Source organism: Macaca thibetana, chromosome 1 (genome assembly GCF_024542745.1).
Source record: "Macaca thibetana thibetana isolate TM-01 chromosome 1, ASM2454274v1, whole genome shotgun sequence".
Classification (NCBI taxonomy): Eukaryota; Metazoa; Chordata; class Mammalia; order Primates; family Cercopithecidae; genus Macaca; species Macaca thibetana.
In genome coordinates, this window is record NC_065578.1 from 188,834,916 (window position 1) to 188,862,359 (window position 27,444).

Below are 27,444 nucleotides of genomic sequence, written 5' to 3' on the forward strand. Positions count from 1 at the left end.
AATCTAGTATTCAGTGTTATCTGACTAATAAACTGCCTTAATTTTTAAAAAGTAAACCATGTAAAGAAAAAGCAAATATTTACTTGGCTACACATGACCTACAGGGTTTAATTTAGTTTTGAAATTTATCAAATAAAAAACGATGTAACAGATACCATAATTTGACTTTTCAATTAAATATTCACTAAAGGTTATTCAATCAAAAGAAAAATATCAAATTAAACACCCCCTCTTGAGAATTTCCAATATTATCATTATAATACATTCCACCAACCCAGAGTAAAAATTCTTCTTTAGCTAAATGTTTTATTAAAAGCCATCTGCTACAATAATACACTGGAGAACAGAAAGAAGACAGGCTTTACTCTGAGCAGTACCAGTAATCAGATGTGAATAAAGGCAGGGAAAATTTATCTGTCCATATAATGATCAACAAAGCAGAGAATTTTCAGAATCTTAAAATGAGCCACTCTTGCAGTTTTTTTTTATTATTTCAAAAAGAATTTTTGACAGCAACTACCAAATTAATATTTGCAACTATTGCCCTTTTTGCTCTCTGGAGTTTATAAAACAGTGCTGCTTCTTTGCAAGTTTATATTGTTTTACTTTAGTCAATCAATATTTTTTCAGTTAATTAATTCTAAAAATTAATATGTATTATCATCCTAGCACAGTACCTGGCACACAATAGGTACTTAAACATTAACTGAATAGATGCTTTAATAGGTTAAAATCTTATTACATCAACCTTAGATCACCAATTAAATATTCTTTTGTGATATCATTTTGACATGACATATTTCCCAAGGCTTATCATGATATGTATTTGTTCTAACAAGAATAAACTTACATTAAGTTTCTATTTAACAAGGAGACACGCATTGATGCATAAATAGATGACGGCAGCCAACTAGCGAAGTAGGCGAGTAGGCGAAGGAACACACTGATTTAACTCTCAAAGGCTTCCTGGATAACCTATCCAAGCTAACTCATTAAATGGAAGCTGAAAAACTACATAAGCCACTCCCTATACTACATGCCCTCTTCTATCCCGCTCAGAAATACTCTTCAAGTCCCAACTCAGATATTCTCTCCTCTGTGAAGTCTTCCCTGGTTCACTCAAGCAGAGCTGTCACTATCTCTTCTGCATTCTACATATTTGATTAAGACAGTTATTATAACTTGTATCATAATAAAATTATCTATCAGTGCATAAGCCTGGTTTTCCTAGCTGGACTCCTCAAGGGTGTGAAGTCTTTTTATCTACATAGCCCTAGAAACAATAGAGAGCCTAGCCCATAAAAGTTGATCAATCAAGAGTTAGTGAATAAGTGAATGAATAAGTGAATGAGATTAATACCTCCCTTCCAGTCTTGATTACATCACACAGTATTTAGGAGTGATTTTTAGAGAATATCATTTGACTTTACTATATAGTTGAATTTGCATAATCACTAAAATAATCCATATAACCAATACAAAGTCAAATTTTAGAATGCAAATACTCCATGATATTCACCAACCAGAAAAAAACCCCAAACCAGAAAAATACAAACCTGACACTTCGTATTTCAGTTTAACCAGCTGTTATACACATCATGTGCTCTTATAAAAACTGTGTAATGGAAATTATCTAACACAAGTATTAAATTAGAAACATACCCTGACACCAATATCCATTATTAGTATTAACATTACTATTACTGTTGTTCATGATGTAATATCATATTGATAAAGACAGTAGAAGCTAATCATGAGTACTTACTATACGCCAAGCACTTCATCATTTTATGTAATTTACACAAAAATCCTGGTAGATACTACTATTAAGCCTGCTTTAAAAATGATGAAACTGAGGCTTAAAAAGTTGGGATAATGTTCCAAGATCACAAATTAATACATGGGAGAGGTGAATCTTAAATCCAGGTCTATCAACCTCTAGCACTTAAATATTTTTAAAAGAGTAAGTTGCAATGCGCTATGATCACACCTGTGAAGAGCCACCACTCCAGCTTCAGCAACATGGTGAAATCCTGTCTCTTAAAAAAAAAAAAGAAATGGCACGCACACACACACACACACACACACACACACACACACACACACACACACTCTCATATATAAACACACTTTTGAAAGAGAAGATTCATTTGGGAGAAAAACAGGAATTCAAGTGGTAGAGAGAAAGAGCTCATGGCGTTATTATTTCTAAAAGCTTATGAATTAAAAGCTTATTTTGATTTTAACAGAGTATGTGGTACAAATGTTACATAAAGATAATTTTTAAAAGAGAGCATACAACTACAATCTAATATTTGCTATGTTATATAAACCAGCAGATGTGATAGGTAAACTATACCATATATGTCATATAATTACTGAAAGTACACACACAGCTGTTATGCTACATAAAATTTGAGTTGCCCTAAAACATACACAATCCCCATTTCAAATGACTAAGAATATGTGAAACTATGATCATTGCTTAGTGGGTCCTCAAGCCAACAATTAAGAAATATTCATTTCAGAAGCTCTAAATTCTGTTTGCTTGTTTCTACACAGGAACAAGGTCATGATCCTTCTATTGTCCTTTCAGATCACCTCAAACGTTATGAAAAATGCAGCTTAATAGGAATAATAAAAACATCTCAATGATACACAATAAAGGACATAGGATTTCAGAAATATGTGGTAAAAGTCTTCCAGTGATTCATCTGCATCGGTAGTACCTTATGCCTCAGTGGCAGGACTCATATAACAAGAGACAATGGTTGAAGGCTCAAGACTCATCTTAAAAGAGATGACTTGAAGTTAGGCGCTTTAGAACTCTTTCTTACTCACTGACTTGTAAGGTTTATACTTGTTTCCTAATAGAAACAGAATAGTTTCTAAATTATGAATTTTCATTTCCATACAATGAACAGTATATAGAAATGCGATAGCGTTTTTATTTCTTCAACCTTTTCTTTATGACTCTTTTTTTTTTTTTTTTTTTTTTGAGACGGAGTCTCACTCTGTCGCCCAGCCTGGAGTGCATTGGCGCGATCTCAGCTCACTGTAAGCTCCGCCTCCCGGGTTTATGCCATTCTTCTGTCTCAGCCTCCCGAGGAGCTAGGACTACAGGCGCCCGCCACTACCCGGCTAATTTTTTGTAACTTAGTAGAGACGGGGTTTCACCGTGTTAGCCAGAATGGTCTTCATCTCCTGACCTCATGATCCGCCCATCTCGGCCTCCCAAAGTGCTGGGATTACAGGCGTGAGCCACTGCGCCCAGCCTTCTTTATTACGCTTAATAATTGATGGTCAGAAAAATATAAAGAGTTTTTCCCTCTAAAGGATCTTTACAAGACCAAAAGTAGGGATGAGCTGTCCCTTTCATTCTAGTTTTGGGTTTTTGACTTTACAGATTCTACTATTTAGTAACTATGTGACAGCTTTCTTCATGGTAAAAATGGGAATCACATCACAGAAGCTGTTAGGCTTACATGGAAAGGATATATGAAAGCACTAGACATAATGTCTCCCACATACCCCATTAAATCTTTCAGGAAGCGTTTATCTAGCATCTACTGAAGGGCAGTCCTAGCGTTGAGTAGTAAAGTTAGAGCAGTGAGCAAAACCCAGATACCGTCTTTGCTCACCGGTAGTTTGCTCAGACGGTAGAGTCTAGAGTACCCCCATGGGTCATACGGAACTTCTCACCCCCTGACCATGGCAGGACCTTGCACAACTCTGTGTCTTTATGCATGGCACTGCCTCAGCCTAAACACATACTCCCATTCTCTGCTCCTAGGCAGAAATGGCTGTATCCAGTCTCTGTCCTCACTTGTCACTTTGCTCATACCTGTGTCACAGTGCTTAAACATGTTATCGCTGCTTCTTTGCCTTTTTGACTATCTTCCCCCACTGGGCTGTAAACTCCTCAAGGATAGGGTATAGGTGTTATTCTTCTTTACACGTCTAGTACTTAGCATAGCCTCTGATACAGAAGAGATACTGTTTGATAAATAATGAATGAATTAGCGGTACAAGTAGATAACAGGGGGCTACACACTTCCTGTTTTCTTTCTCCCCGTTTCTCAGATGAATGTCTTGAAACCTGCACAGATCTCAAGAGCCCACAGTAATCTCCATATTTCCTATAGTACTTTCTGATGATGTTATTTCTGAAAGCTTACTTCAAACTTCCTTTAGGCATATATTGCTTTATAATTTTCCTCATTCCCTATCACTGGTGAGTGCTTATGTATTAGGCATGCAACTGAGTGCTTTATATAAATTATCTTATTAAATTCTCACAACAATCCTGTAAGATACATATGATTATGCCTATTTCACAAAAGAAGGAATTGAGACTGAAGATAGTTAAGGAGCTTGCCCAAGGTCACAAACCAGTAAGTAGCAGAATTTGAGATTCAAACCCAGGGTCTTCCTGCATAGTGAGCACCAAAATCTCCTCCTAAAGCGAAGCTACCACTGTTACCAAGGCAAGGTGTGCCTGAAAGTTCCTTCTGAAGTGGAGAGTGACTCAACATAATTCTCCATGGATTTACATATAACAGCTCTTCTGACTGGTCCTGCTTGGTCCTTGGTTCCAGATTGAGGTTATCAGTTGGTCTACAGCTCCTAACCTACTTCATTTTCACTTGAATCTCATCCAGAGATTTTCACCCTTTTTTAAACTTTGGTCCCTACAGTCATTTTCTACCAGTCAAAATGATATGAAGAACTTTATTTTCTATAGATTATAAAACCAACAAGACGATATAAAGTATAATTATTCCACACTGTAATCCCGGCCATATTCTATGTTCAGTATTATTGTCCATCCTACCATGGCAGGCCAATCATTGACCTACCGTGATTCAAGGTGACTCAATCTACATGACCCACTACCACTGCAAAATTCTCTAGGGGACTAATTCTTAAGGGCTGCCACCTCCTTCCTGGCAAAAACAGAAGAGGTTAGTTCACCAGGAACCGCTGCTCAAATTGACCCACTGCTTATAGCTCTCCCCAACGAGATGAATAGGTTTCCTGCAAAAAAGACATTGCTTCATACTTAAAAGCTTTATCCAGGACCTAACACAATATAAGGCTATAGTTCATGGAAAAGAACAAAAGAATAAATAACTATACAAATAAGTCAACTATGACCTTATGCTCCCCTCAGGAGGGACAAAAATTTTATTTATCATCTAGAATGTGTCAGGCAGGCCCTATACCAGGCATAGGATATCTCATAAAGAGCAACGCAGTTGTGGTCTTTGCTCCTCTGGATTTTAAAGTCTGCTGGGGAAGTGGACATTAATCAATTGCGAGTACACTGTGATAGCCCCCTCCTCTGAAGCAAGCAATGGCTGCTGACATAGTATAATAACAGATTCACAAAATTGAATATATTTGAGGTCCAAACAGGCATTAAAATGTATAAAAGATAGATAGGAAGTAATAGAGTAATACACCCATAGCAAAAAGAAAGTACAAATTTCACCCATAAGTGTATACCATTCTTTGATGTATTGATAGCTATACAAAGCATATTTGTAGGTTCTACCTAGCCTGCTGGTTGTATGTTTGCCACCCCTGAAAGAATGCTTCAGAATGTGCATTCCTACTATAGAATTAAATGGTAGACTACTTTTTCATGGAAGCCAAACCTTAAGTTTTCTGTAAATATATGGTTTGGCCGTGTCCCTACCCAAATCTCATTTGAATTGTACTTCCCATAATCCTCATGTGTCGTAGGAGGGACCAGGTAGAGATAATTGAGTCACGGGGGTGGTTTACCCCATGGTGTTCTCCTGATAGTGAGTGAGTTCTCACAAGATTTGATGGTTTTATAAGCATCTGGCATTTCCCCTGCTCATTCTTTTCTTTCCTGCCACCATGAGAAGGATGTGTTAGCTTCCCTTTCTGCCATGACTGTAAGTTTGCTGAGGCCTCCCAGCCCTGTGAAACTGTGAGTCAATTAAACCTCTTTCCTTTATAAACTGCCCAGTCTCAGGTAGGTCCTTATAGCAGTGTGAGAAGAGACAAATACAAAATACTTTATATTCCTTCTTCCCTGTGTAATCTGAGGCCTCTGGTAGGGTTTTTATAAAGCAACTGTTTGTTCAAGCTGAACCATTTCATTAACTAACCTTGAAATCTTGCCATTCCCTTAATAAGACAGGAAAAATTAACTGGACCAAAAGAAGGACAAACAGCTGCTGAACCATGACCAACAAGTGCCAAATATGCAGGCACTTCTTACAGAAAATCCTCCGGGTGTTCATGCCCTTTCCACTTAGTGACTAGTAAGCTCAGATGTATTCACCACCAAAGTACTTACATATACTCTTGGCTACAGGCACTAGTTATCTCATTGCTACCCCAAGGACAGTAAAAGGAAAAAATCATTTTTAGAAAAAATGACATTATTCATCTTACTATAAATGCAAGGAAGACGATAAAATTAAATATACCACTGTACTTTATGTCAAAGAAGTCTTATGATTTGACCCTGTTTATGATTTGAATAAACACACATGATTAGAGTCACATATTTCTATAATGTTTGTATGAAAATGTTTTTGAGAATTGTATTAACAATAGAAATAACATTAAAAACTTTAAGCTGTCATAGATTTATAAGCTGAATGTGAAAATATTTATTATACGACCTGAATTACACATTGATAGTCAATCTCAAGTGGTAATTAGTAAATATTTACACTATATATAGTGTAAATATCTAAAACAAACCAAATTTACATATATTTTTAGAATAATTATTCCATAATAGATATCAACTAGTACCACTATTAAGAGGCAGTTGGTGAACAGAAACATAGTTCTCTACTCAATACCTATTTTCTCTTTCCTCTTTACAAAAAGCCTAGATTTGGAGGGGGTAGAGGGGTGAATCAATGTGTCTATCTTTAAAAAAACATTTCTAGTTTTCCATGAAGATAGTAGCCATGTAACAGAATTCTGGTCAAGAATATACAGATGGGATTGTTGTTTGGTGCTTAAGAAAAATTCTTTAAAAGGGTGATAGACTTGGTTCTGAAATGCCAAAGAGAGGTCTAGTCTTTTTTCCAGCTTGTGGACGGTAACCTCTAAACCCTTGAAATTTCCTAAATAACAGGATTGTTATTTGTGGTAGGCCCCTCTAACCACATCTGATAGTTTATGTTAATCAGATGATTCATGGTAAGCCCCCAGATAGTTTAGACTAAGAAGAAGACTCATGATGTAGGCTACTCAAGCCACAAAGACCAACCATGTGATTAGAGCATTGGGGCTTTGAGTCACGCAACAGCCCCAGTATGTTATGGTTTGGCTGTGTCCCTATCTTCTTTTCCTCTGGGGAGGAAAGAAGGGGAGCCTAGAGATTGAGTTCTAGCAGGTAGGTGATGATCCAATCAATCATGCCTATGTAATAAAACTCCAATAAAAACTCTGGACACCAAAACTAGGTGAGCTTCCTGATTGGCAATACTCCAAGTGTATAATGCTACATATTGATGCTAGGCAGGTACTGAGCCCTTGAGGATGATGCCAGGAGGGCAACATATCCTTAAGAATAATGGAAGCTTCACATTGGGAATTCTCCTAGTCCCACATTCAGCCCTATACATCTCTTCCTTTGGCTGGTTCAGATTTGTATATTTTTGCAAAAAAAAAAAAAAAAAAAAAGAAAAAAAAAAACTCCACAAAACTACAATTGTTAAGTATAGCACTTTACTGAGTTCTGTAGGTTATTCTTACAAATTATCAAACCTGAGGAAGTCTGTGAGGATCTACAAGTTTGAAGCTAGTTGGTCTGAAGTCAGGGTGGCACTAAGAACCCCCAAATTGTGGTTGATGTCAGAATTCTTGAACAAAGTTGGCAGTCTGGAGGACTGGGCTCTTAGCCTCAAATCTGGCTACCTTGAGTTGACTTTGTTTTTCTTTTCTTCTTTTCTAAATGTAATGCTGGATGTAGAAAAGCCATCTTGTGACAACAAGGAGACAAATATATGCCAAGTCTATCAGACAGGGTTTAATCAGGTAAACTATTTCAAAAATGATGTAATGCAGGAATGAAGGTTCTTCATTCCTGAAAGAGCTGAAGGGCAAAAGACTGAAGATCCTGCCGTAGCAGTCTTTTGCCCTTCCAGCTCTTTAGGTGTGTCACCACAGCTATCGTCCAGAGAATCAGGAGGTTGCTGTGGCCACTCAGGAAAGGAAACCACAGGAAACAGGAACCCCAGAGCGAAGGCAAGTGATTGAGAATGAAATGCCCAGAGACAGATGCAAAAACTTCACAACTGGTGAAGCCCAGGTATCTGCCAACCACACTGCCAGAGAAAATATGGCTTTTGCCTCCCTGCAATCTTCACTGGCAGAAAATAAATCACAGCTAGAACTCCAGAGGGAAAAAATCTAAAAAATATATTTTATCAGCCTCCAAGTACCTTCCATATATTTTATTCATGATTTTTGCCATTCTGTTTTTTGTGGTTTGAGACTGGGTCTCACTCTGTCACCCCAGCTGAACTGAAGTCTGATGGCACAATCACAGCTCACTGCAGCCTAGATCTCCTGGGCTCAAGCAATCCTCCCATCTCAGCCACTCAAACAGCTGGGACTACAGGTTTGTGCAACAATGTCCAGCATTTTATTTATTTATTTATTTATTTTGTAGAGACAGGGTCTCACTATGTAGCCTAGGCTGGTCTTGAAATCGTGGGCTCAAGCCATCCTCCCACCTCGACCTTCCAAACTGTTGGAATTACAGGCATGAGCCACTGAGCCAAGCCCTATCTCCTGATCTTAAAGGGTTTTTTTTGCAAGTTGTATAATTAAAACTACCATGGTGTTTGGTATAAATGATAAAAATTTTCTCACTATATGAACATACACTGTTTATCAAGAATTCATAAATAATATCATGGGATGGTATTCTTTACATTTTTCCCTTGAAATTTTTAAAGGTATGAATTATGACAGCCTCTTAGTGAAAAAAAGGGGAATGGCAGTTACCTCTTACCCCATGGCAGCCAATAAATGTATATAATTTAGTTTATTATTTACATGAAAAAGTACTCTGATGCCCAGAGTTATGACCTCTGAAAATTTCAATCAGATACTCCATCAATAAAAACTTCTAGGCATAAATATCTAATATACATATATTTATCATGTACAAGTGCTACTATACTAATATAGATATTATGAAGCACAGAAATTTAGATAGGATGTAAAAAAGATAATTAAAAATGCTATAAAATACTATTCAATATTGAATATGGATCATTATTTTTGTGTGTGAAATTTTTCTATTGTGTTAAACATAACAAAAAATTCACCATTTAAAAGTGTACAATTCAGTGGTTTTTAGTATATTCATAATCTTGAGCAACTGTCACCACTGTCTAATTCCAGAATATTTCCATCATCTAAAAACAAACCCCATATATCTGTTAGCAGTGACTGCCAATTCCCTTTTCCTCCAACCCCTGGCAACTATTAGTCCACTTTCTGTCTCTATAGGTTTGCCTATTCTAAACATTTTATATAAAAATAATCATAAAATATGAGTCAGTATTTTTAATATGTTTGTTATAGCAGTTTACAAAACAACAATGAAAACTTGTTTCTGCATCAGTTTTTTGATTCATGGTTCTGTTATCATGTCCAAAAAAGACTTGCAAAGATCCACAGACCCAAGTAGACATACATCATTTTTTCAGTCCCACTCATCAATCATTTTGTTGAAATTTGGCTAGGAAATATCTGCTTTCTCTAGGTTTTCTTTCTTTCTTTTTTTTTTTTAGAGACAGGGTCTTGCTATGTTGCCCAAGCCAGAGTGTAGTGGCTAGTCACAGGTGCAAGTTCCTGGCCTCAGGCAGTCCTCCCACTTCAGCCTCTCAACAGCTGAGACTCCAGGCATATACCACCACGCCAGCTTCTAGATACTCATATGAATAAATCAGAAGGTGTTGTGTTTATATGCTTTTAACAATCAGTTCCAAATTCTCTGCAACTGCTTGTATAAGTTTTAAACATATTTAAAATTTCTGATTCCAGGTTAAGTGTGAAGATGTGAAAGTTTTTATAGTGATGCATGTTTTTTCAATGAAAAAAATCACAGAGGTGTTTAAATCACCATATGTTTCAAAATGTCCATCTCTGTAACCTGAGTTTGTTTCCAAAAGTAGTTGCTTTGTCATTCATTATCATAATATGAATTCTTCACTGAAGGAACATATTAAATTAAAAAAAAACTTGAAATGCAGCATCCTGTGATAGCAATCTTTTTAAGCCGATCACACATTTTATGAGGATTAAGTTACACCTAGATAACCTGTAAATCCATTTAATCTAACACATGCAAAATGCAAGAAAACTGTAATATTTTGGAAGTTAATATACGAGTGTGAGCCCCACAATGATTCCTCCAAAGTGTGCAAGTTCCATTCTTCCCTCAGGTCACTCCTGAACCATGTGGGACCAGTGGCCACTGGATCCAAGGACCTCATAAACCCTCAGTACTATGGCACACCAAATATTAGTACAGCTTAGTATCCTTTGGTGTAATTATTTTTAAAAATATACAAATGGAACTTTGGACATTTTTTCCCACACACCAATGGATCATCCTGCATATTCCAATGTAGAGGCCATCAATCTTAAAAAAACAAAAAAAAGAGGTTAACGTTTAAAAAAAAAACTGAATTCAGCAGTGATAATTATACTAGGCACTCAGAAAATATTTATGGAAGGAAAGGAGGCAAAGAGGAAAGAAAAGTAAAAAGAAATTACAGCAGATAAAAAGTTCTAAAAGTTCATATAGTCTAAGGAACAAAGTCTTGATTGTAAAAATCTCATTTATGAAGAGAGGTTCTTTTAAATTAAAAAATAAAATTTTACTATTATTTAAAAATCCAGTATTTAGAGTAGACTAAGTAATTAAGTGGTGAGACCTAGGGTGGTGAGTCTAGGATCAAGGCCAACACTTACCTTTACTTATGCTCTAAAACCAGGTATTTAGACATAAGCAAAGGAATTTACAGTGAAACCAAAGGCCCCTGACAGAAAAAGGGCAAGTATCTACATCATTTAAATGTTAGGTGACATAAACACAGAAGAATTTTTTATTTCATTTTAATGTTATTATAAAACTATAATAGAGTAACTATGTATGATTATAACTATATAAATCTCATAGAATTTAAAAAGGTTGAGAAGTTAGAAAACACTTGAAATATAAATATATTCCAATTTGGTAAATAGCTATTATAAAATCACTTGAATGAAAAGATGAAAACCAAGGCATACAGTATTCATAGATGACTAAGTGCATTGTTTACCACCACAAGTATTCAGAACAAAAGGTAGAAGTACTGACTTCATGACCTCAATATATTCATGAAGAAGTTCAAAGCATTTATGGCTTACGGGAGCTATGAAAACTAGGATTTATTTAATAGGTCATCCAATGAAAATAATATGAAATAACTTCCTACCTTTGTGATAAGAATTCGGTATCTATCCAGCATTGCCTGGTTGTCATGGCAGCCTGCCAGTAACTGCCATACCTCTGCCCTCAATGCTTCGGGGACACCACTCTTCACCAGAGTAGATAGCCCTTTTGGTCGTGCACCAAGGTTATTGTGCCTGAGAAGACAAGAAAATAATCCATTCACACTCCCTTTATAACTCCTGAACTGCTGTTGCTATGAAAAATATACTAGTTTATATAAAAGTGTAAGCTTGGCTCAAGAGAAAACTGTTTGCGGCGGGGCATTAAACAATAGTACTGCTTAAGCTCAGTTATGTCTTCAACTTTTTTTCTTGATCTCATCTTCTTTATTGGTGAACCAGATAATTCTATCTCCAGGAAAAGCTTTTTCTTCCTCTCATTTACTTTTAAAAATCATCCTATGGACTTATTCATAATAATGAATGTTTTAGTTATATATTGCTAGGCAACATTCCAAGGCATAAAATGAACCATCTGAATCCCCTGAAATGAATGTACAGCAAGCTGGACAATGATGTGTGGCAGGGAATAGGGTTCAGGAAATGATGTTGAAAATGGACCACAGGCCTATCACACCTTGACTATACCCACTTCTCTGAGGCCAAGCTGAGCTGGGCCAAGTGCCAAAGACAGGCTCCACAGTATAGGAGACATAAGGCATACATATTACAGTCAAGTTTTATGTGGCGGCCACATCCTGACTCCAAGGTCCTCCAGGAAGCCCTGTCTCTTGATGACCTAACTCGGAATTCTTTGTTCCAGGATAAACTTAGATATCAATGAACTTCCAAGTTAAAACGACCTAAGATAGGTTTTCTAGTAAGAAGAGTTCATTATTGTTTACATGTCTGAATTTGTCTCCCTGACTTGTTACAACAGCAAGTGCTCACTAAAGGAAGGACCTAGCCCTTTCCTACAATCACCAGAACTTACGCAACAACTCCAACTTGCTGGGGAAGCAACATATATTTATCAGGCTTTACCACATCCCGAAGGTGTGCGGCGTCAGAACAAAGGCAAAGATCTCTCCTCCTAAAATCAGTGATCACAACATAGTAAATATGCTACTATGCACATCTGACCAAGAAACTGAATTGCATATCTCAATATTGTGAATGTAATTTCATCTGTCATCTTTTTCTGGGTGCCTAGCTTGAATCTGGAACTATATTCTATGCCTTTTTGCTCAGACTTTACTTTTATTTGCTGCTCACTTTTTATCTCTTAGAGCCGACTCTGGTGCAACCACTGGGACTCCAAACCTTGACAATGTACTCTGGTTTGATCTAACACCCCAGGCTCTAGTTTCAAGTTTTGAGCCTCAAAAGTCATAAAAGCCACATGTCTATTTTCTAAAAGTGACCTCCCAGCTACTTCACTAGATTATACACACTGTTCCACCTCTAGCCCAAACCCCAGTATTGGCATACCTTCCACTGAAAATATATTCCTTGCTTTTCCCATACTGTCATAATTGGGCTATCTCAGAAAAAAACTAAAACTTCCACAACTGAAACAAGTTCAAGTAAACTCATCCCACTAATAATGTTAGTAAACCATCAGATTTAATGGTTTATTTTAGCCTTTTCTAGCTAAGCTTTTGTATTGTTGGGTTAGAGAAACTAAGCTGATAATACTGCTAGGCTTGAAGCAAAAATAAACTAGAGACAGGTAGAGCTGATATGATTTAACACCTTAAAATAACAGTTATGGTGCCAAGTGACAAAAGCTAGTTTCAAATTAGTAAATAGGTGTCAGTTTAAATACACCTACATACCCACTATTTTGAAACCTGCTTTTACACACGCCTAGAAAAATAATAGGGAAGAACATACTCCAAAATATCTATGTAATAGAATTAAGAGGGAAAGCAGCCCTTTTATTTTCCTATGCTGTCTGAAATATTTATAATGATTTTAAATTCTTTCATAATCATTAAACACAAAAAGTCATTTCAATTCTTTAAACTTCTCTCATGGCTTTAAATTAAAACATAATTTCAGTTAATTTGGAAAAACACTATAGATAATTATGTTTCACAAAATATATCAAGTAGAGGAAGAGTATTAATTATTCTTCAGAAGACTTCCACCTGAATAAACTATTTGACAAAGAATATTATGCCACAAGAGAGCCAGGATTAGTTATAAAAGGATCTTTTTGTAATTTAATGTTTGGCTCTGATTATACTTTTGAATAGGAAAAACATATGGGTTAAGGGTATTAGTATAGAAAATTAGGTTAATTAAAAGCAACGATGTACAAAAAGCAAAGTTCATTCCCTCTAAAATTAAATGCAAAATACTTTGAATTATGAGTCCAATAATTTATAATATCATGTAAGGGAAATCCAAAGTAGTTAAATATAGTATATGTTACATGTTATATAGAGATCAGCAAGACATCACTGTGTCTCTACAGCTATTAAAACTCCAATAAATTTAATTAATTAAAACTCCATGTCAAAGAATCCTTTCTTGGCTGGGCACAGTGGCTCACATCCATAATCCCAGCACTTTGGGAGGCTGAAGTAGGCAGGATCGTTTGAGCCCAGGAGTTCAGACCAGTTCCAGACCAGTTCCAGACTGGGCAACATGGCGAAACCCCATCTCTACCAAAAAAAAAAAAAATACACAAAAAACTTAGCTGGACATGGTGGCATGTGCCTGTAGTTCCAGCTACTTGGGAGGCTGAGGTGGGAGAATCACCTGAGCCTCAGAGGTTGAGACCAAATGAGCTAAGATCGCACCAGCTAGGGCATCGGAGTGAGACCCTGTCCCAAAATTTAAAAACTAAGAACATTGAAAAAAATCATTTCTTCAATGGCACGTATAATTCTCCATCATACTCTTACCCTGTGCAACAAATTTCAAGAATTGGTATAGAAGCACTATCTCTATTTCTTACCCTCCAATTCCTTCCTCAATTCAGTTCAACATGGCTTCTGCATCTCTCCTTGAAAAGTTTTCACTTAAATGATCTATGACTTCTCTCCATGTTCCACTGGATTCAAGACATACTTTCAGTCCTTTCACTGTTGACCAATCTGTTTCCCTTGGCTTCAGTGACAAAGCACTACCTCTTTATCCACCTTCACAAACTCCACTGTTGATTGCTTCTCCTGTTAACCTCTTAAGTGCTTAAAGTTCTCTCTCTTTACTCTTGCCCTTTTCTTTCATTCTCTTGTCTGTAGGCATTATCACCTATAAACATGTATCCCAAGTTCCAGAAGCTCAAAGGTACCTCAAAATCAATATGCCCAAGTCTGAACTCAGTTTCTTCTCCCTAAACCTGGTCATTTTCCAGGGTATTCCACCTCAGAAACTGTTACCACAATCCATCCTAACTGGAAACCCAGCAGTTATTTTTGCCCCATCATCTATTACTAATCCATCACCAAGTCTAATATATCTTATTTTCTCAACCTCTACAAAGTTCATGCACTTCTATCTCAACTGCAACCAACTTTATCCTCCCTAAACCTCTGCAATAGCATCCTAACATTCACTGGACCTACTACAACATATTTCCAATATTGTAGGCAAAATGAAAATAACAAGCAGCTTGGTTAAATATTCGGTTGGCCCAGATTGTTTTGTATAATGATTTAACTGTAATATTTTATATAATGATATATAATAATGATTTAACTATAATATTTTAAAGTTTCAGTATCTCTTCCTACACATGCATACACACATACATACACATACTCCTTAAGATTAATAGTCAACAGTCCCCAATGAATACTTTATCATAATATAATCCAACTCCATTGATTCAGTTTCTAGCTGACCCTTAGCCACTTGTTTGGCCAGGCAAACGAAAATGTCTTTTCTCCTCTCTTAACAATTGAAGCACTATTTATCTTTAGAGACTAACATTTAAAAAGAACTGAGTCACTCATAACACTGCTTAACAGCCTTATTTTACTGGTTATCCCAAGTAACAGTACAGCAATTATACTGCATATAGCACCCTATCACTTGAGAGGCACTAATAAATATTAAGCCAGATGCTGCTAGTATATATCTATGACCAGAGAAGATCCAAATAAATAAAACAGAAATTTATAAAAATAATCATTGCTTTCAATATTTCTGATTAAAATGTAACTACACATTGCCATTGCTTTAATACATTAACTGTAGCTATCAGGAACTTGAAAATAGGCAACTGGTTATGATACCAGCTGAACTCTACCCTAGAAACAAGATGGATACCTAATACAATTATTTTTAAAGTCACACATAAATCAAATATCTATTAATCATACAGTAATTGGCTAGGTTTTAATGCATGAATAGAAACTCCACAAGGGCAAGAATCTTTGTCTTCTTTACTTATATATCTTAAGCACCTAGAAGCAGTGCTCTGCATATAAAAGGCATTTAATACATTTTTGGTAAGTGAATAAATATAATTATGAAATGAAATTAGTATCTCAATTACAAAAGCTAAACAAAAAAGAATGCTTTTTTAGAAGCAAACATTCTCACTGAATTTAATAGGATCAAAAAAATGCCACGGACTCATCTAGTGGATTTCCTTTGCTTTCAAAGAGGATTTTCTTGAAACTACTTAGGCATGTAAGAACTCTACTTTTGAAGGTGTCTACTGGGGGATAAAATTTCAAAGGGAAAGAGTTATTTCTAACAAAAACAGCAGAAAAAGCAAGAGATGAGGGGGATAAAAGTCACTGAATATGACCACTGAAAAGTCACCAATGGAATTAGAGAAATTTTGATAGGAGGTGGAAGTAGGTGGCTATTAGATACGAGAATATGACACCAGCAGCACGACCCATTTGAAAAAGTTCTCTCCAGAAAAGGAAAGAACTACAACTGAAATTAAAAGATGAGGTGGCATCAAGAAAGGTCGGAGATTTCTCCATCCCACAATAATGAGAAGAACTACATACGGAGAAGTTATACGACCTACATTAAGAAATGTTTCAAGAAAAAGGATAGATTAAAGGTCATTATGAAGATGAAAAGCATACAGATTCTGAATACATTTTCCCACTCTGATGATAAGTAATTAAGAGCCATGAAAAATACAATTAAAATGCCTATTAAATAAGTATCAATTTTATCTTATTCAATAAAAGAGAATGACAGATTTGAAGGTGATTTTACTCGATGTAATAATCCAATACCCAATTTTTTCCCTCCAATGTTCACTTAGTCTTTCTGGTTAGAAAATCTTCTTGCATATTCTTCCTGAAAAAAGTTGACTTATGGCTAAGTATTCACAGTGAGCACTACCTTTTTTTTTGTCTTTAAACTTTTTCAAGTTTTCCATGCATTTCAAAACCTGAAGCAGTTATCCAGATATTATTCTGCCTAATCCCTTAAATAATTTAAATAATAGTTAAATCATCATCATTACCATTCTGAATATATTCAACATATAAAGAAATATTGCTACCACTTTTAGTTTTGGTTTTACAAGTTCTCCCATCACAAATGATTTTTTTTTCTCTCTCTCTCTCTCTCTCAATCTTTCTTTCTTTAGTTCACATGCTTTTTTCATGCAGCTATTTCTTCAATACACCTTTAACTCCAATCTGCTTTAAAGACCTCCAGTACTGAACTTTTTATATAGTCTGTTCTTAGTTTTCTTTTCTATATTATTTTTATTTTTTCTAATGATTTCAAATTAGTATTGAAATATTTTTCCATCTTTCTGATAGTATATTTGATTATAAGAATTCTGACTTTATTCATGTTTTGCTTGTTTAATAGAATGATCTAGCTATTTAAGAGTAAGTTCAAAATATTTTCAAACACATTTAAAATTTCACTGAGTATATATACTGTCTCCTCACTTTAAAAAATATTTCCACAAAGCACAAAGTGTAGGACTCCACACGACAGGTGCTTTACCTACATAAATCACAAAAAAAAGTCTGTATGTAAATGCCTACCTATTTTTCCTGAGACTTAGGAAATCTCTAAATCGAATGTTTCAGAAAGAAATTCTGAGCACAATTAAAAATATTTGACAATCCTTGTATAAAAGACATAGTAGTTTAAACTTCTATAGTTTAAGCAAATGTTACCCTTTTCATATCATGACATAATTATAATGGCCCAAATAAAAAAAATATTTGAATTGTAAAAGATGCAACAAGTTTTCTAAAGGTCTAAGAATCAATTGTCTTAGTTTTTAAAAACATTTCCCTCAGACCTTTAAATAATTTCCTCAAGTCCATTAATAAAAATATTATTAGAAATATTTTATTTCTGAAAAAAATGTACACTGAATTTCGGCTGAGAAACTCTGTCAATTCTACCTCAAAAGTCTTTTCCCATTTGGAGCCTCCTCTCCGTACACAGGGTCTGTGAGTTTGGTATAAATATCATCAACCCATGCAATTACCTCCCAATTTGTTTCCTGTTAATCAATGTTCTTTCTACTCCAATATTACCTTCCCTCCCCGCCAAAGAAAAACAAACAAACAAACAAACAATGGGATCGCAGCTTAAAGAAATTTGTTAGATATTGTCTTTATTGAAGTTGGGCGGTAGGCGCAAGAAGCTTCATTGTACTATTTTATTTCTGTATACATTCAAAAATGTCCATTGGGTCTACAATGCTTTCAGAAGGATTTATTGATTATATCACAATTTTCTATTTAAAGGTCTACACGCCTCTATAACATGGTAAACCTTGAGGGTAGAAACTATGTTTACTCATCTTTAAATCAGCAGTGTCTGTTAAAGTCCCTAAGAAAGAATAGATGATTAAGATTTAAAAGTTGAATGAATGAATGAATGAATGAATGAATGAATGAATGAAATGACTTGGAAAAAAGTGGTCAAGAAATGTGAAAACAGTCTCAGTGTTTCAGTAACTTTGTTAAATAACTGTTATGAGTATGCGTTCCCACCCACATTGATTATAAACCTCAAAGGTAGAAACTATGTTGTTTTCTATGTATCTCTAAGAGCCTAAGATGATGCCTCATAAATTTTCATTGAATCAAGTAATAAATCTTGCATTTTAGAAACTGAGTGGAGATCTCTATTTGGCTATTTATTTAGTCATCAAAAGATTTTGTTTTCTTATCCACCATACTGCCATTCTCATAATCTCTCTTTAAAATCATGACCAGAAGCTTCAAGTACTACCTGGGCAAGAGTATCAATTTTCCTAGTTTATTCATTCACTCACTAGAACTTCTACACGCTCTTATAAAAACTAATCTAGGCCAGGTGCAGTGGCTCACACCTGTAATCCTAGGACTTCGGGAGGCCCAGGCAGGCAGATCACGAGGTCAGGACCAGCCCGGCCAACATGGTGATACCCCACCTCTACTAAAGACACAAAAAATTAGCCAGGTGTGGTAGCCCACACCTGTAATCTCAGCTACTCAAGAGGCTGAGGCAGGAGAATCGCTTGAACCTGGGAGGCAGAGGTTGCAGTGAGCCTAGATCGCGCCATTGCACTCCAGCCTGGGTGACAGGGTGAGACTCTATCTCAAAAAAAAAAAAACTATTCTAGCAAGGTACCTATATTTATAGAAATGGCAGCCTGCCCACCTGGTTAAAAATGTTCTGGCTCTAATGGCCAGGCACGGTGGCTCACACCTGTAATCCCAGCACTTTGGGAGTCCAAAGTAGGTGGATCACCTGAGGTCAGGAGTTCGAGACCATCCTGGCCAACATGGCAAAACCTCGTCTCTACTAAAAATACAAAAATTAGCAGGGCGTGGTAGCACATGCCTATAAATCCCAGCTACTCGGGAGGCTGAGGCAGAAGAATCACTTAAACCTAGGAGGTGGAGGTTGCAGTGAGTCGAGGTCACCATTGCACTCCAGCCTGGGTAACATGAGTGAAACTCCATCTCAAAAAAAAAAAAAGAAAAGAAAAACAGAAAACACACACACACCCACATGCACTTCTAATTCTAAAACCAGAGTGGTTTAGATTCAAAAACTGGCTCTGTCATTTACTTGACATGATCATGGGCAAATTACTTACTGGCTGTGAGATCTTGAGCAAGTTACTTACTTGCTGCCATTATATTTTCTGTATTTTTACACTAGCTACCTAACATAGCTATGCCTCAGTTTTCTTATCTCTAAAATGAAGATATGATAATACCTACCTCAGAGAGCTGCTGCAACAATTAACATGGAGAGTGCTTAGAATAGAACCTGGCACATAGTAAGTGCACCGAACTGTCAGTTATTACCTTTGTAGCCACGCCTCACCTTTCCTTCTGTTACAATGAGCTACCTCTGCTTCCAAATTCAACCCCTCCACTAGTCAACATATACATCTTTTCTTGCCTATTCATCAACTTATCCTATAATTATGTCCTCTTTCTCTGACACTATCAAGTTTTCTCTGTTACATCCTTTCTAGCAACATACAAACATGCTATATTGCCCATTTAATAAAAAACTCTCAACCCACATCCACTGACTAATGTGTCCTCATTTCCTATCATCCCTTTATAGCAAAACTATTTTTAAGAGTTATCTATATCTGCTGATTTCCAATCCAGCTGGGCTTTCATTCCTGCCTCTCCATTGAAACTGTTCTTAAGATCACCAGTGACACCTAAATTGTTGAACCCAGTGGAATTCTAGGCTTCATTGGACTTCACCTATCAGCATTTGATTACTGTCTCCTTCCTGATAGACTTAGTTTACTTGATTTTTATCTTTATTCTCCTCCCACCTCACTGGTTGTGCTTTCTTGGGCTCCTTTGCATGATCCTCCTCCTATTTCCAACTCCCAAACACTGGAGTGGTCGGGGGTGCAGTCTTTGGATGATGTCGTCATCTAAACTCACTCCCTAAGTAATCTCACCCATTTCATTCTAATAGCTTTAAAAACCATCTATATACTGATGACTCCCAAACTCATATTTCCTTCCCTATCTTTTCCTTGAACTCAGTGTTATATGAAAATGACTAATGGACATAGTCACTTGGATGTCTTAAATGCATCTCAACGTCTCCAAAATCTTGATTTTATCCTCCAAATCTCTCTTCTTCTATATTTGAGTAAACAACAAGTCTTCTAGTAGCTCAAGCCAAAAACTCTGACATCAGTGGCCAGTTATTTATTTTTCTCAGGCCACACAGAAAACAGAAGCAAATACTATCATTAGTCTCTTAAAATATATCCAGAATCTGATCACATGTCACCCTCTGCTACCAGCATGGTGCAAAACATAATTATCTCTCCCCTGGATTATTTACAATAGCATTCTACCTATTCTGCCTGCTTCCATCTTTGTTCCCTTTTAATCCATTTTTCACTGGGCAGTCAGAATAATATTTTTTAAATGTTTAAATCAGAATATCTCACCATGACATAATCAAGACACAAATTATTCAAGTAACATTCCCAGGGTTCAAGATGAAGCCAGATATAAGATAAATGAATCTGTGTATAATCTAATGGAGAATATTACAACTTAGATTTCTTAAAACACTATATAAGATAAAAATAACTACCAAATATAGATCCAAATATAGATATATAAAATATTCATAAAATTGGACAGAAATCTGTAATGGTGAGAGATATTTCATTCAAAAATTCAGCCAATAAATATGAATTGAGCACCTACTATACTCTAGGAACTACAGGAGATGTCTCTAAAACAACAGTGACTTTAAGGAGGTCATGTGCATTTGACATAACTTTGCAGGATAAGAAGAGAAAAGTTAGTTAAGACAGAGTTACCAATGAGTATGCAAGGTATAATGAAGGAACTGTTGTGACAGGAGAAAAGAACACACTTCAAATAGCCATCTATGTATAAGACATAAATTTCCTTTTTTTCCTCTTTTTTCTTTTTTAGATTTAGTGATACTATTCTTGCTTCAGCACCTACTAGCAGTTCAGACTCTGGGCTTTCTTTCTTTTTTGCCGTTTATTTAAGGCACAATTTATACAGAGTAAAATTCACGTTTTTAGTATACAATTCTGTGAGTTTTGACAAATGCAAATAGGTGTGTGACCACCACCATAACCAAGATATAACATAGTTCCCTCATTTCCCCCATACCCAAATTCCCTGGACCCTCTTGTAGTCAATACCACCAGTCCTTAACAACTACTGACATGCTTCCTATGATGACAGGGTTTCCAGAATATCATACAAATGGAATAACATAGTATTAAGTCACTTGACTTTGGCATATGTCACTTAACATGATACACTTGAGATCCATCAGTTGTGATGTATATCAGTTCATTCTTTTAATTGTTCAGTAGTATTCCATAGAATGAATATACCACAGTTGGTTGATACATTTACTTCTGAAGGACATTTGGGTTGTTTGCAGTTTGGGGTAATTATGAACAAGGCTATCATAAACATTCACATACAGGTTTTAATTTCACCTTGGTAAATACACAGCAGTGGGATTCGAATTGCTGGGTGGTATAAGAGTCTTCAACTTTATAAGAAAATATCATGCTATTTTCCAAAATGGTTGCACCATTTTGCATCTCCACCAGCAACATATGAAAGTTGCAGTTGCTATGTGACGTTTTCAATGTCTCCACATCCTTGCCAACACTTGTTATTATCTGTCTTTGTGATTATTGACATCGTAGTGGGTATGATGTGGTATCTCACTGTAGCTTTGATTGGCATTTCCCTGATGGTTAATGATATTGAGCATCTTTTTATGTGCTACTTGGCCATTTGTATGTCTTCTTTAGAAAATGTCTCTTTAGATTGTGTGGCTCTATTTCTGAACTCTGTTTTCTATGCTACTAATTTCAATGTCTATCCTTGTATCAATACTCTTTTGATTACTGTAGTTCTATAGTAAACCTAGAAATCAGGTAATATGTCTTTTCATTGTGTTCTTCACTTTCAACATTGTTTTGGCTATTCTAGTTACTCTGCCTTTCTATATAAATTTTAAAATCAGCTTGTTAGTTGCTACCAAAAAATCTGCTGAGAATTGTATTGAAATTGCACTACTTTTAAGATTAGTTTTGGAATAATTGAAATCTTAACAATATCGAGACTTTCATTCCATGAACATAGTATATATCTTCATTTATTTCTGTCTTCCTTGATGTCTTTGATTACTGTTTTCTAGTATGTCAAAGTATATATCTAGCTCACAATTTGTTAGATTTCTGTCTATTTCATGGTTTTCTTTTATGGTGCTTTTTTGTTTCAACATTTCTATTTTCAATTTTTCATTGCCAGTATATAGAAATGAAACTGATGTGCACATATTGATCTTGTATCTTTTAACACTGTAAAACTCATTTATTAGATCTAGGAGTTTTTTGTTTGTTTTGTAGATTCCTTGGGGTTTTCCACACAGACAATCACATCTCTGCAAATAGAGACAGTGTTATATTTTCCTTTCCAATCTTGTTTGCCTTTTATTTCTTTTCCTTGCTTATTACACTTGCTAAGACCTCTAGTACTACGTTGAGTAAGACTCATGAGAATAGATATCCCTACCTTATTCCCAGTCTTGGGATCTGACATTCTTAAGTTAGATGTTAGCTGCAGGTTTTTCATAGGTACCTTTTATCAGGTTAAGAAAGCTCTCTTGTATTCCTAGCTTGCTGAGAGATTTTTTTGTTTTTTGGTTTTTTAAAATCATGAATGAATGCTGAATTGTGTCAAATGCTTTTTCTGCATCTATTGAAATGATTATATGGCTTTTCTTCTTTAGCCTATTGATATAAGTGAATAACACTGATTTATTTTCAAATGTCAAAGCAGTCTTGATTCCCAAAATACATCACACATAGTCATGCAACATTATCCTTTTTTAAGTTTACATATTGTTGGATTTGATATGCTAGGACTTGTTGAGGTCTTTTTAGTCTATATTCATGAGGGGCACTGGTCTGCAATTTTCTTTTTTGTAATATTTTCATCTGGTTTTAATAGCATGGTAAGCAAATGACATAAATTAGCTGGAAAGTATTGCCTTCTCTTTTATTTTCTGGAAAGTTTATGTAAAATTTATATACTTTTTTCTTCCTTCCTTCTTTCCTTCCTTCCTTTTTTCTTTCTTTCTTTTCTTTCTTTTTTCCTTTCTTTCCTTCCCTTTCTCTTTCTTTCTCTCTTTCCTTCCTTCTCTTTCCCTTCCTTCCTTCCTCCTTTCTTTCTTTTTCTTTCTTTCTGCCAGTCTGTCTCTCTCTCTCTCTTTCCTTCCTCCTTTCCTTTCCTCTACTCTTACTCTACTCTACTCTACTCTACTCTACTCTACTCTACTCTACTTTACTTTCTGACAGAGTCTTGCTCTGTCAGTGGCTGGAGTGCAGTGGTGCAATCCTAGCTCACTGCAACCTCCACCTCCTAGGCTCAGGCAATTCTTGTGCCTCAGCCTCCCAAGTAGCTGAGATTACAGGTGCACACCACCACACCTGACTAATTTTTTTGGTATTTTTGGTAGAGACGGGGTTTTACTATGTTGGCTAGGCTGGTCTCAAATTCATGACCTCAAGTAATCAGCTTGCGTCGGCCTCCCAAAGTGCTGGGATTACAGGCATGAGCCACTGCGCCCAGTCTTATTATTTTTTTCTTAAATATTTGGTAGAATTTGTCAGTTTGGCCTCAAATTTTCTCTACTGAAAACTTTTTAACTATAAATTCAATTTTGTCAACTAATATAGGACTATTCAGGTTACTTATTTCAAGTAAGCTTTGGCAATTTATGACTTTCAAGTGTTTGTTGATTTCACCTAAGCTTCTAAATTTATAGGCAGTGAGTTGCTTATAATATTCTTTTATATCCTTGTAATGTCTGTGGTGATCTGTAATGATGTAGCCTCTTTGATTCTTGTATCTGTGTTTTCTCTCTCGTTTTTCTTGATCAGTCTAGTTAGATGTTTATCATTATCAAATATATTTATCTTTATAAAAATTAGCTTCAGTTTGACTGATTTTCTGTAGTGTTCTTCTCAACCCCATTTATTTATATTCTTATTTCCTCGCTTCTGCTTGCTTTGGGTTTTTCTCTTTTTTCCTAGTATCTAAAGATAGAAGCTTAGATCATTGACAGACTTGTTTTCTAGTATAATATGCCATGAATTTTAAACCTATTTTGAAATAAGAGCATGCAAAGGCAAAAAAGAAAAGCATAATTTTTTTTCTATATTAAATTTTATCATTTTAGAATATTAACTGCCATGTAGAAAATATTATGAATAAATAATTTAAAATCAAACGAAACTTGATTGATAAAAAGCCAGTATCTGTCTCTACTTCCCTTCCCAACCATTCTCACCTTGCCATTTCTCCCAATAAGCATGTGGACTTTTAACTAAATTTCATCTAAGAATCAAGAAAGTGAGATGTTTGTACATATTCTCTTAAATGAAAGAGCCCAGACTGTTATTGTAAATTCCTCAAGAATGGTGATATAATCCCAAACCATAAAAAGACAATAAAAATTAAGGTATTTTCTCAATCTAAGGGCTAGGAAAAGAAAAACAAAACACACAAAAAAACTTTGCAAACATTATTCCATTTCTGAAAGACAAAGCATGCATACATGAGCAAGTTTATAAAAGCTTCACTGGAAAAATGGAACCCAAAAATGTTAAATAACTTGTGCAAGCTACCTATCAAGTTAGCACTACAACTAGAACTCTAATTCAGTTCTGAGTTTTAGCATAATGTATTTTTCCCACTAAATTATATTCCCCTTCCATAGATCTTATCAAGTTGAAATTAGTTTGCCTTTGGGAGTAAATTATGGACAAGAAGAAACATCTTATCCAAAGAAAATTAGTTTCTACAATACCTATATATAGATCTCTAAGAGCTCTTTTGTTGATTAATTTCAACTGGAGTATAAGGTATTAGTTTTAGGTGTCATGTATTTTGCTATACTAGAAAGAATGAATGTGTTGGGCCGGTAAAAAGTAAGCACCCAATTCTCAGTAATGAGAGATCCAGTAAGAAGGGAGCCCTTGTTTTATGAAGTGACCACAATAGAAGACTATGCCCCTGTTCTTGACCAGAGAATCAGGGAAAAATAAATTCTGGCCAGAGAGTAGAGCTGCCGCAGGAGACACGTTGCTTATTTCTATGGTGCATGGAGGTCCATGTAAATTCCTAAGCCTTCCCCCAGCAAATAACTTGAAGTGAGAAAGAAAGAAACCATGTAACAGTAGAAGCCAAGCTGTGGTATCAATGCATATGCTACCATTCTATCCACTGCTATCAATCACATCCATATGGTTGGACCATAAATGTACACTTTCAGACCAAAGATGAAGAAGATTAGGACAAGTTGTTGGTGCTGTTTTTTATTTACTTTTTTCCTTACCAGTGTTCCTAATAAATAAATCTCTATCTAAAAACATTGGGTGTTAAGAATGCCTAATTCAACTGACCCAGATAAATGGGTAAATGAGAATTAGGCCCAGCTTTTACCCTTTTGTAGTCATTTACCCACTGCCTATCAACTACAAGTCCACCTTTCCGTATTCTGCCCAAAGATATAAAGGCCGAGAATCTGCAGACTACATATCCCAAACTCCCTTACCCACTGGCTTCCAGGTTAGATTCTGCCCATGAGTAATAGACATATACAGGTGGAAGGTAGAAGAATGGAAGAACGAATTCCATTGCCAGCACCAGCTATACCATAACTCCTGAAAAATACTAATTCTAGCCAGGCCAAGAAGTACCAGCACCAATGATGTGGTTCTCCCCACCTGCTCCGATACCCGAGATCTGGATATCTCTTCAGAAGTGTGGAACTAAACAGTTGTCCCCTGCCCTGACAGTTCCTTCTAAACACTAGCTGCTATGAGCATCCTCATAATTCTAAGCAACCAGGATGCAGCCCTCTTCAGAGATTCCTGCGTCAGCTCCTCAGACCTCCTCTGAGTTCCTAGATTCTGGTAACAATATTTCTTTCATTTTATTTCTCCAGTCCTATAGGCCATAGCTGTTTCCTACTACTTGGGTTACTCCAGTCATAATGTCTCCTTTCTGCTCTCTCAAACTTCTAACACATTGTAAGTCAATTATCTGCATTAAAATGCTTCTGTTTTAAAAGTTTAGCATGCTTCCTATTTCCCAGCCTGGACTGAGACTGAAAAAGTCACCTGCCTCTAACTAGAACACACTCTCCCATCTTACTTCCTGCTGCTCTCCATCCCCCATTGAAATTGTCCTAACTCAGGACCATCTAAAAAGAGAACTGTTCATCTTAAAGTAAAGTAAGAGAGTAACCCTAAATAAAACAGATAAAAACATATGAGATAAATTTAGATTTAGGTGGACAATGCTTGCAAATGAGTAAATTAGATCCTGGATATAGTGTGGGGTAAAATTGTATAAGATTTCTGAAATGGACAAAAAGATTACTGAACATCATTTCAGTGGAATGGCTGGAACATCTGAGAATTGTGTGACAACACAGAAGTGTGTGCCTTTGTCTTTCACTAGGCTAGTTTACAACTCTCAACATATATAACATAATGGCAATACAAAGTTTACTGTCCATAGCTATGCAAAGGATTCCCATTCATGGTAGTGCAAATGAATTGCAAGGTAAAGAAAATAAATCTCTAAATCAACTCCTTATTTTGATTGGCTCTAATACCTTACTGGTGCTCCATGTGAAAATAAAACCTAAAAGCTATTGGAATGGGAAAAACAAAACAAAACAAAACACTAAGTCTTGAGAGAGATGTGACTGCCCAGACTTGTAGTCTCCCCTGGACTACCTGCATGCATGTAATCTGATATGCTTATTCAACAATAAATTGAATTTCTATGTCTATACTAGTATGGGGAAGTATTTTGTTGGCAGAATTTTTTCATTACACCAACATATGATAGTCCTTTTAAAAAATGTATTTAAAATAAATATAAAGAGTACTTAATAAATATAAACAGAGTACTCTTTCGTAATTCCACATAAAATACATCAAAATTTAAAGTAATAGTTTTA

General features: G+C 35.8%; 2 protein-coding genes across 10 annotated transcripts in view; both read right to left on the bottom strand.

Annotated features, from left to right (window-relative positions):
- The window catches only part of CACYBP (calcyclin binding protein), a 753,822-nt gene that overhangs the window by 573,108 nt on the left and 153,270 nt on the right, over positions 1-27,444 (bottom strand). The gene's annotated exons all lie outside the window — the stretch shown is intronic.
- Positions 1-27,444, bottom strand: part of RABGAP1L (RAB GTPase activating protein 1 like) — a 790,617-nt gene that overhangs the window by 557,142 nt on the left and 206,031 nt on the right. For all 8 annotated transcript variants that reach the window (XM_050767055.1, XM_050767059.1, XM_050767046.1 and 5 more), the window contains one exon: positions 11,499-11,649. In XM_050767055.1, the coding sequence (XP_050623012.1) occupies positions 11,499-11,649 (151 nt within the window). The remainder of the gene's footprint in view (positions 1-11,498; positions 11,650-27,444) is intronic.